The sequence below is a fragment of the Clinocottus analis genome, unplaced genomic scaffold, assembly GCF_023055335.1.
Source record: "Clinocottus analis isolate CAN_PGR_092001 unplaced genomic scaffold, fCliAna1.0.p SCAF_31, whole genome shotgun sequence".
Lineage (NCBI taxonomy): Eukaryota > Metazoa > Chordata > Actinopteri > Perciformes > Cottidae > Clinocottus > Clinocottus analis.
Window position 1 is genome coordinate 242501 of NW_027176054.1, and position 11230 is coordinate 253730.

At 42.8% G+C, this 11230-nt stretch overlaps 2 protein-coding genes across 2 annotated transcripts; both read left to right on the forward strand.

Moving 5' to 3' along the window:
* The first annotated feature begins 357 nt into the window (after positions 1 to 357).
* Positions 358 to 2452, forward strand: fbxo48 (F-box protein 48). Its single transcript, XM_068595689.1, has 3 exons — positions 358 to 454; positions 1237 to 1582; positions 2189 to 2452. Exons 2-3 carry the CDS (start codon positions 1271 to 1273, stop codon positions 2348 to 2350), a joined length of 474 nt encoding a protein of 157 aa, XP_068451790.1. The 5' UTR covers positions 358 to 454; positions 1237 to 1270; the 3' UTR covers positions 2351 to 2452.
* Positions 2453 to 4714: 2262 nt separating this feature from the next.
* Positions 4715 to 9930, forward strand: cnrip1a (cannabinoid receptor interacting protein 1a). The gene is made up of 3 exons (XM_068595730.1): positions 4715 to 4995; positions 6634 to 6778; positions 6905 to 9930. The coding sequence occupies exons 1-3, from the start codon at positions 4817 to 4819 to the stop codon at positions 7067 to 7069; spliced, it is 489 nt and encodes a 162-aa protein (XP_068451831.1). The 5' UTR covers positions 4715 to 4816; the 3' UTR covers positions 7070 to 9930.
* The last annotated feature ends 1300 nt before the right edge of the window (positions 9931 to 11230 follow it).

Genomic DNA, 11230 nt, shown 5'->3' on the forward strand with positions numbered 1-11230 from the left:
AGTTTAGACTTGGTTCACTCTTCTTGCTACAGTCCGTCTATGGTCGTCTTGTCGATATTTACAGATCGATATTACGTTAGCCATGATGATTTGAATCAAGTGCCTTACGAGTTGCTTTTATATTTTAAAATCAAGTTGAAATTTTGACAAACTTAAGTCACAAAATGTATATTACATGTATGCCGAATTAAAGACTTATTATTTATCCATTCATAACTATGCATCAATTTATTTTACAACTATTAATAATTAGCAAGTAATAAAATAAAATTTTAAATTGTAAAATTTCCACATGGAATTTGGCGAACGTGTGGACGTTCATCGGAGGTTGATCTTTTACGCGCATGCGCGCTTTGTCAGCAACAGCCCGGTGACGTAGGTCTGCGTGTAAACAACCGTTGAGACATTTAAACTGTCAGCTGTCAGAAAGACTCGGAGCGATCGTTCACCGCCGGTAAGAACCGCTTATTGAAACAAACACGTTATCGTTCTGTGCGAAAATATGACGGCAAACATTTTACATTAGCGTTGTCCCGCGAAAAAAACAACGGTATTTAACCGGAAAACGGCAACAGACCCCGGGACGTTTTTCAGTCGCTATTAGCTTCTAGCACCGTAACGTCTGATGAGATTCACACTGTAATGCAGAAAGACGAAGCTTTGGGTCATTCACTCTCGCAACAGGGAACAAATAATGTTAATTAAAACACAAGACTGCTGTTGTTTTGTTTTGGACTCGACATGTTTAAAACACGAGGGATTTTTTTGTAGGCAGAGAGTTCTTTGTGTGCATGTGTACGCGCGCGCGCGCGCGCGTGTGCGTGTGCGTGTGTGTGTGTGTGTGTGTTTAGTCTGCTATATTGCAGTTTAGCATTGGATGATGAATAGCTGCCTCATATATTAGAGGGTCAAACTCTGTGTATTATTAACAGGCTTATGACCAAACAATATGCCTGTGGAACCGAGCAAAACGACAGAATATACCCGTGAGTTCACCTTTGCAACTGAGGAGAACATATATGTTGTTGTTTTTGAAAGAAAATATAAAAAAGCACAAATCAAATAAAACATATTTCCATATTTATGACACTGTGAGCTTGGCTGCCCAACAAAATACAGCATTTTATATAATATTCTTCAAAATAAAGACATCTTCAAAGAGACGTCAGCCCTGATGAAGCACCTGATGAAGCTTCACAAAGTCCCCAGTGACGTTGAATCCCTGTGTTTCCCCAGGACGTCTCCAACTGTCGGACTCCTGAGCTCTACTATGCAGCATGACCCCACGAGGACCTCGCCCGTGTTTGTCGTCTCCAAAAGAAGAGCCTCCCTGACGCCCACCGCTGAGGCCGTCGCCGCCGCCGCCCCCGAAAATTTCGCAGAGACGCTGCCGACGGAAATGAGCGTGAAGATCTTCGGCGAGCTCGACGCTGGGAGTCTGTGCAGCGCCTCGGGGACCTGCAAGCTGTGGCACTACATCATCCAGGAGAGCGACCAGGTGTGGAGGAGGCCGTGTCTGCTGGTGGGAGCCGTCTGTCGGAGGGAGGTCGACGGCGACAGGAGAGACGGCCTGTCCTGGAAGGTGGGGGTCGACTTTTAGGAAACAAAGAAACTCCATCGAAAGTGACGCGTAATTGACACAGCAAGACACACCTGAGAGTTTAGCTTTTACATGTTCTGAAATTTAGCTTAAAGTAATGGCAAAGTCATCCGACGCTTTACACTTAATTCACCCAAATCACATTAGACACACAGAGGCACACACAGAGAAATTTGGGGTTCAGCGTCTTCTAGCAGAAAAAAAACCTTTCACAGGAAAATACCACCTGTTCACGAGCAGGTGTGAGTTGTGATCATTTAACCGATGGCCCTCACTAGCTGTATAGTGCTGCTCTGTTTCTAGGAAGGTTTCATTCACCGAAAAATGACACCAAAAAGTATGCGTAAGAACTTTTAGTCTCGAGCTTTTGTACCCGTGCAGCTCAGGCCTTGAAAAGGCCTGTAGAGGTCAAAAGGGCACGTGGAAAAATGTCAGACGAGGCTGGAGGCTTTTTTTAATTGACGGAGAAACTCCCGTTATTTATAAGGGAAATATGAAACTGGGTTCACCCGTTTGGATCGTTATCAGCCGAGTGAAAGGGCACCACAGGCTCTAACGCCTCGGACCGGCCCGTCTCCTCCCTTGCAGGTCACGCTGGTGAAGAACTACACCCGCAGCTGTCTGAAGAGGGACTGGCTGAGAGGTCGCTACAGCCACGTGAGATCGGCGGAGGAGCTGATTGGCAGGAAGATGGAGCCACTGGACGCCGAGACCTGGGGAGAGATCCTGCAGGCCGAGCTGGACCGATGACCTACGTCACTTTTAGGATTTTATCCGAAGCACCTATGGCACTTTTAAATGCCTGATTTTTAAAAATATTTTTTACTCTAATATATTTGCAAATACACACAATCAATTGTACATATATTTTTTTAAAATAATTGTTTTTTTAAAGAAAAAAAAGGATGATAGTGAAACTGAACATTGACGTTTGACGTTGAAATAATTTGTTACATTTAAGCAGTTTCGTTTCTTTGATGTAAAAATGGCTGAGATGCAATAAATCACGTCGTTAGAGAGAAGTTCATTCAACTCTTACCACCTTTTTTATGGTCTTTCAGTGGAGGTGTATTGTGCATTTAGTTTTTCTTAAGCATGTCGACCCACCCAGGACCACAACATACATGTGTCTTTATGAATCACAACATACATGTGTTAACTTTACTGCGTCTGCAACAACATAACTAGCGTAGATGTACAGATGTTTGTCTCTACATCAAGTTTCAGTCGTAAAATCCTCTTGAAATAATAAATTATTTAACACACACAAACCGGCCGAATGAATTAGAAGAAGAGAAAAATACATTTTGTTGTCAGGGGAAAATTGAATTTTTAGCAATGATTTTTGCTTTTTCATATTGATAAATAAAAAAATTATAAGATTTCGGAAGGAAGGAAGGAAAAGAAACTAGGAAAAAGAGAAAGGAATGAGGGTGGAATTAGATGATTTTGAAATAAAATGTTTTATTGTGATTTGAATACGATGATAGGCACTGCAGCCTATCACAGCCTGCGCTTCACGCAGGGCGGCGCCTTGCTGATTCTGATTGGCTAACAGGGCTGTCAGTCTCATTTTGATGGATAAGCTACATTCTATTGGCTCCCAGGTTTCAAGGGCGGTTCCCCTGATTTCGCAGCGCCTATTCACAAACAGGTGTCGGGGACGAGCTCACAGCAGCAGCCCGTGTGTTACTTCTGTTGTTGTTCACCACTTTGTTGGATTCTTGGAGAGAAAGATGCCGAAACGCTGGAAGGCCCAGGGTGGAGACCAGCACGTATTGCACCAAGTGTCAGGTTCCTCTGTGCCTTACTGCTAAAAGGAACTGCTTCCGGATGTGGCACGAGGAACTGAGTCCCTGATGGATAGACCCGACCCAGACAAAGACCGTCACCCGCAAGATCCTACCCAGACAAAGACTGTCACCCGCAAGACACCACCCAGACAAAGACTGTCACCCGCAAGACACCACCCAGACAAAGACTGTCACCCGCAAGACACCACCCAGACAAAAACTGTCACCCGCAAGACACCACTTAGACAAAGACCGACACCACCCAGACAAAGACTGTCACCCGCAAGACCTTCAGGGGCAGTTGGCCAAAGAGATGCTGGACGGCTCAGCATCCCAACCCACCCTCCTCAATGAATGCACATTCTTTGTGCTTTCGCTCACCACAGGTTTACATTGTATCCTGGTTTAATCTGGACCCTGGTCCTGTTCGACACCACCTGCTATTATCATTGTAATTAGTTGTATTGTTCTTGGTTGCAGTGTTGTTTTTTATTTACATTGTTGTTTTTTGTTTTAACTTCTTAATAATGCTTCTACTTGTTGATGTTGTTCATTGCATGTGTTATAACTCTGTTAAGGCACAATGGGGAATTGTGTAAATGTAAATAGTTTACTTGTTTTAACTGTTTTATACAGTTTGTATTGTTGCAGACATTTTACGTTTGCTCTAATTTAAATCTGGTCGGTTTGGATTCAACGTTCATTTGATTTGTGTGGTTATTTTTCTGAATGGTGAAAAGCTCCAGAGCTCGTCTCAACTTTCTTTACTACAAAACTTTCTTTACTAAAAACTCTCCAATTCTGTTCTGCTTCACTTTATCAAAGTCAACGGTTGCAGATAAACTGCTCACATTGTGGTGTGGGAGAGGTTTAGACCTGCAGCTGCATCACTCTGAAGAGATAATAATCCTGGAAGGGCCTTTTTCTTTAATACTTCTTCTTCGGATCTTTATTCTTCCACTATTTCTTCCGTGTTTTGGACCTCTACTCCATATTTTCAGCTACAGAAACCGTTCAACTATTAAAATGTTCAGCTCTTGAAGGAGATAATGGCTACATCTCATTATATTTCCAACTCATGCACACACACACTCACACACACACACAGATACTGATGCAGACAGATTTGTGTCTTTATTTTTTTAAGCAATGCCAAACAAACTAATGTTTTTATTTGTCAAAATAAATAAATTAATGTCTTTCCTATTTGGACTGAAATTGGCATTTGGAATTTAAAATGGCCATTTTTTTTTCCGCCCTCACACACTTTTATTTTGAAAGACGTAACCGGAAGCCCCGCTCTGCAGAGCTTTGACTCCGGTCTCTCCATCAGCATCCTTCCCCGCATCATCCGCCGCGTTCTCCCTCAACACGGGACCCGCACATTGACCCCCGCACCACACAACACAAAAACCCCGGGATCATGGACGACGTGCCTCCGATCGTCAACATCGCCATCTCCCTGCGGATCCAGCCCAACGAGGGCCCCGTGTTCTTCAAGGTGGACGGGACCCGGTTCGGCCAGACCCGGACCATCAAACTGCTCACGGGCTCCAAATACAAGATCGAGGTGGTGCTGAAGCCTGGAAACGTCGAGGCCATGTAAGAAGACATCCAATTTAAACCAATAGTATTCCCTTTCGTTACTGGGTTGAATATCTGCAGCGGGGCTATCTCTTATTTTGTTAAAATAATACATAATAAAATACACGTCTAGGGATGAGAATCACTCCCATAATTACAGTTAATACCGATTATTAATACAAAATAACGACGCGCATGTCTCCTGCAGGCCCGCATGCATCCGATATCCGCCTGAATAAATCATCATGTGGATCGTGTGTGTGTGATGTGTGTGTGTGTGTGTGTGTGTGTGTGTGTGTGTGTGTGTGTGTGTGTTTTGTTTTATTCCATCGCTCGTGGCGACAGGAAGCGTCGTCTCCGCTGGAAAAAAAAACACACAGATGAAAACAGCTCGTGCCGTTGGATTAGAAGATGAAATGAAGCCAGGGCGAGGCGCACGCGACTCACGCGCAGCCTCAGTGACACACGCACACACACACACACACACACACACACACACACACACACACACACACACACACACACGCACACGCACACGCACAAACACACGCTTGTGTTAATGGATAACTAAAGAAGCACTGCACATGTAACAAAACAGATCATTCAAGTAGGATTAGTAGATATTTTAATGGTCGTATATAATGAGATATTGTTATTTTTCCTGTAACTCAAAGCAGCCATGCTAACAAATACATTATGCATTATTATCTTTAAAAAAAGAAGAGTTTGTAACTGAAATGCTGACTTGCCTTTCTGCCAGAAAGGGTTCATTTGAACCCAAATCCTGATATATTTCTACTTAACTAAGTAGGTTTGTTGCTATACGGAGCAGGTTCTCTTCCAGAGCCGGCCGCCATGTTTATACAGTATAGCCCAGATCGGACAAACCAAACATTTACTCTAGATTGAGACATCCGAGCTTCCACACACGCGGCAACCTCTGGTTCTGCCGAATGAAGCCGATGCGGAGCTGCATTCTCTCTCCTGACCACCAGGGGGCGACTCCTCTGGTTGTATAGAAGTCTATGCTTCATGTGTTAAAGCTGCATTCTCTCTCCTGACCTCCAGGGGGCGACTCCTCTGGTTGTATAGAAGTCTATGCTTCATGTGTTAGAGCTGCATTCTTTCTCCTGACCACCAGGGGGCGACTCCTCTGGTTGTATAGAAGTTCATATAAATGACTCTACTTCTCTCTTGATGTATTCCCTCAGTAAACATTGTAAACATGAGTTTATGTCTCAATCTCTAGTTTCAAGTCTTCTTCAATACAGCATGATGTTCATTTAGTAAATTATGGTTGTTTAGAGTCAAACAGACCATAAAGACTGGTATGCTTTAGGGCGGGGCTTACTGTGATTGACAGGTCTCTCTACCAGTGCCGTATACGATGTTTCTACGTCACTTCTTCACATTCCAAATATGATAACTTTTGTTTATCCGTTGCGGAAAAAACAACAACATGGCGACGGCCGTAATCCAAAATGGCGACTGCAAAAACGTCAAACTCGAGGCTTCCAAACGGCAGTCCACAAACCAACGGGGGTGACGTCACGACGTCTACGCCCCCCTCCTTACATGCAACCTCGCCTCAGATCCAACACACGCCTTTTGACCGCCCTCAATACGGCGTCCTTCTGCTTGTTGTCTTCCTCGCAGCAACATGAACATCGGAGGCATCGTCTTCCCGCTGGAGGAGCAGTCCAGGGACGAGGAGTCGGTGGTTTATCACGCGCTGTACGACACCGAGGGCGTGCCGCACACCAAGAGCGGAGACCGGCAACCCGTCCAGGTCGCCATGGAGGTAAGGGCAACCGAGTCACACGCCAGACGGCTGTCTTGCTTCTTTGATCCATCAAATTAAAAGAGCAGAATTGAAGATGTTTGTCCTGCCTTCGTGTTGGTGACGCCGCCGTCTCTCCCCGTCCAGTTCAACAAAGCGGGGACGTTTGAGACGGTCTGGCAGGCGAAATACTACAATTACTACAAGCGGGAGCACTGCCAGTTCGGCAACAAATTCAGCAGCATCGAGTACGAGTGCAAGCCCAACGAGACGCGGACCCTCATGTGGATCAACAAGGAGGCGTTCAACTGAGCCGGCTCGCCGCTCCACCGTCCACACGCACCAAATACCGAAGCAGAGGACATCAGTTGCACCTGGACTTTGAAACATCAGCATCCCCCCCGCGCCCCTCCTAAAAAAAGTACGGCCTTTTCTTGAAGGCGGGAAGTAAGAAAAGGGTCAGCAGGTATTTGTGTGGTTTTATCAGAAGCAGAAAAATAGCTGTTTGCTATGCTGGTCTTTAAAAGTTTTTTTTGGTGTTTCTTTAATTGCTGCTTCCAGCAAATGGTGCTTTTTTTAGGGGCAGCTTCACACGCCAGCACACACGAATAGTTTAGATAAAATTCAGAAGTCCTCAACACCAACAATGACGTCAACGTTACCCGGCTGCACACAGCGCGCTCAGGATGTTTTATATCAAAAGGGAGATGAAGGCACAGAGCATGGGAAAAGATCTGAAGGCTTAAAAAGTGCAGTTTCCTCTAAAATGAGCGCTTGTGTATCCATTTTCTTTTTTTTTTTAAACCCCTGTCACTCAGCGTGTGGGTTGGACTTCCTTTCAGGGATCGAACGTCAAGAGAAAGTTGCGTTGCGTAAAACAGGAGTGTTAAAGGAACAATCGGCCATTTTCTTTTTGGGAGATATACAGTTTGTCTGTCATCTTACTCACACAGTCGCATGAGAAGATGCATGTCCAGGATGTAATTAGCCTCGTATTGCGTTCAGTTGTTTTGCTCCTCAGCGTTAGTCCCCTTCATCGACCACAACGTACTTCCTACACATACTTTGCTGCTCTTCATACCACTATTACTACTTCCAGGCTGTTGCTTTTACTACCCTTCTGAGGTCGCGACCACACGACTACGCTTCCATTTTAAAACGCATGTCTTCGCTACGTTTACACTGAGCGTCCACAATACGCCGAAATCTTAAAGCAACGAAAACGGATGAATCAGAAAACTCCGGGGTCGCGTCTCAGTGCGAAAACAATGACGTAGACGCACATGGTTGTATTTTAGCAGTCGCGACCTTTCCATAGCCAAAATCAACTCGGCTGGGTGTAAATAGCCAAATAGCTGCAGCATGGCCGTTCTCACCCGGGTGCAAATAAACACTCCGTATGAGGTTGTACATTTAAAGCCACGTGACGCGACTAGGCGTACATTTAGAAAGAAGAGTAGACATTTTGACTTTCTTTCTTTCGTTAGAGCCAATCAAAAAATACTTTCCAACTAATGCAACTACTTTCCAACTAGCCGTCCGACTTTGCTTGCTAGCATGCTAGTTAGCATCTTGTAGTCAACAGGGTTCAGTCAGGACATGAGGTCGGGACTTTTTAGGTGCTGTGATCGGCCACCGCTATCAGCGCTTTGTGGGTCGATGTCACCTTTTTCTGCACCGATTCAATAAACATGATGCAGCGTGTTGCATTTGCTTACTTTTGATTGAGCTAGGCTAGCAGTTCCTTCGTTGTTAAGCTAGGCTAACTACGGGTCTTATCTTTATGGATGCGCACCGAAAATACACATGGATCTTCTCATCTTACTGGAGAGAATAAACAGGCGTTTTCCCCTCAAAACGTTCCGCCTGTCAAAATGGAGTAAATTGTGAGCAATACCCCCGGATATAGTTAAATGTATCGCAGCACAAGTTGTTAAAGGAGCTAAGCGCACCGACTAGCATGGTGTCAGCTGAAGACCAGGATGGAGGACACCTATGGGTGGAGAGAGTATTTAATTTTATTTATAAAACTGTGTGGATATGTCTGTGAGAGAGAGAAGAGACGACGTGTGAAAGTGTGCATATATCGTGATTTGTGAGGTTTATGTATTGTGTTGTTTACTGGAGGAATCCACCCAATACACATGAACACAGTTTAAAAGAAACAGGTGGCGGTAAAATGAATGTTTCTTCTCCCTCTTGAAGATAACTGTCCAATTACAGATGCTGTGTTTTCAGTGTTCAGGTATTTCCGGCAGCCAAAAACAAATTAGCAAATGTCCTGATTCTGATATCAATCCACTAGAAATCAAAGTTCGAAAGCTGTTATCCTAAAAAAAAAAAAAAAAAAATACATTTCTGATGGACTGAACGAAACCTCTATGAGACAATATGAAATCTAACAATTAGATTCAACAAATCCCACGAAAATACCAAAACCAACAGGGTCTGTCTCACGACCCTCTGACTTCCTGTCTGTGGCTCTCAAGCTGCGAGCCCATTGGTTCCCATGAAGGCGTGAATCTTTTAAAAACACTAGTATTTGTGTGTTAAAAAAACGCCATCAGACTTTAGTTTTTATCAAACAAATAGGAGGAAATACTGCATTTGTTGTGGACTATTTTCAGCGGCGGATTAATCCACCCTTGGTGCTCTAGTGAGTGTTTGTGTCAGCAGGAAAGTGTGTGTATGTGTGTGTGTGTGTGTGCGTGTGTGATTGAGTTAAATTAAACTACAGAGTGTGTGTTCATGGGGATGAAGGAACATGTCATGCGACAGTGAGGCTTGCTGATGTGTTCTTAACAGCCCTATCACAATGCTCGTGAGCAGATATACATCCACTGTTGGTTTTGGTCGTTTCACAGATATTGTTGTTGTCTTTCTGCTGCAAAAGGGACGATTTCCTTCTGTCTTTTATTTTCAGACTGCAACGCTTGTTATTGCGGGCTGCAAGCGCCTCACCTTGTGTTTTAATTTTTTGCTGCCACAACCCGTGTTCATTTATTTTTCCCTGTTTTCTCCTGAAGTGCATGGCTGTATTCGTTTTGCCAAATATGATCTTTTTTTTGTTGTTGTTTAGATGTCTCTTTATGCATAAAGCTCGCTGTTTTGTTATGTGTTGAACAACAGAGTACAAAGTGTAATTGTCAATAAAACAATATACTGAACCCATATTACAGTTGCAGTTATTATAGCTGGTGGATTAAGTGTTTAGATCTTGAAGTAAAGGTACCAATACTTGCATTGAAAATGTTTCTTCAGTAAAAGTATGCAAGCATAATCAGAAAAATGTACTTGAAGTGTTAAAAGCAATAAAATGTCTCCTGTGACTGTTATACTATGTAATAATCTATCATTTGATTATTTTTACTCGTGCATGAATTAAAATAAGGATGTCACTGTTAGAGCTGGAACTAATTTTGAAAAATGAACTACTTATTATTTTTTATTTTGAATTAGTCTTCTGATTATTTTCTTCATTAATCGATTGTTTGGTTTGTAAAAATAGTGAAAACAGTGAGAAATGCCATCACAATTACCCAGAACCCAAATGTGATTGTTTTGTCCATCAGTCCAAACCTCAATATTATTATTAACACATTACAATTATTAACCTTATTATTAAAAGGAAAAGCAACAAATCTTCATATTCGTGAAATATATTGTCTTAGTTAAAAATGGCTGAAGCCATTGAAAAAGTTAACAATCAATTTGCTGACTGTCAACTAATTAATTTTTCAAATAATCGTTCCCCTCTGAAATGTAGCGACATGAAATAAAAATATTCAAGTAAAAGTGAAGTAGCTCAAATTTGAAGTTTTGTGACTGTAGAGCTTTAAAACATGACATGTAAAAGGGATCAATCACTCTTATATCTGTCTGTTGCAACAACAAAAAAGACCTGACATATACACATCTAACATGTAAAGCATTCAGCACAGAACCTATGGTGTAACTTTAATATAAGAGACAGATCATTGTGCTTCACATCCATTATGTTGTGCACACTGTTGCTGGCATGGAGGCCTATAACCACTTAAATTGAATATAAGTGCACTCTGTTATGCTTGTTAAAATAGAGGTCAGCTTGGAATTTATTTAAGAAGAAAACAGGATTGTGTTGCAGTGAATACATAATGACTGGTGGTTGTTTTATTAGAGATCTCTGGTGTTTCTGCTCAGCAACGGTGAGCTTCAGAGATTGAGAGAAAATACAGTTTATGGCTGTATACCATTTTTTCCCCCAAAGATTGTGTGTGTTCAAAAAGATGACTCACTCACTCAAAAAAAAACCAACAACAACCCAACAACTAAATTTTGCTCTAAGCAAATTGTTGCTTTCCAAATAAATAATATTTTGCCCCCCCCCCCCGCCCCCCTGCCAAAAAAAGTTTGCGTTAGAACCACTCTGCCACCATGCTGCATTCTGGGAAAATTAACAAAGAAAATATGATAATATATTGTAAACATCAG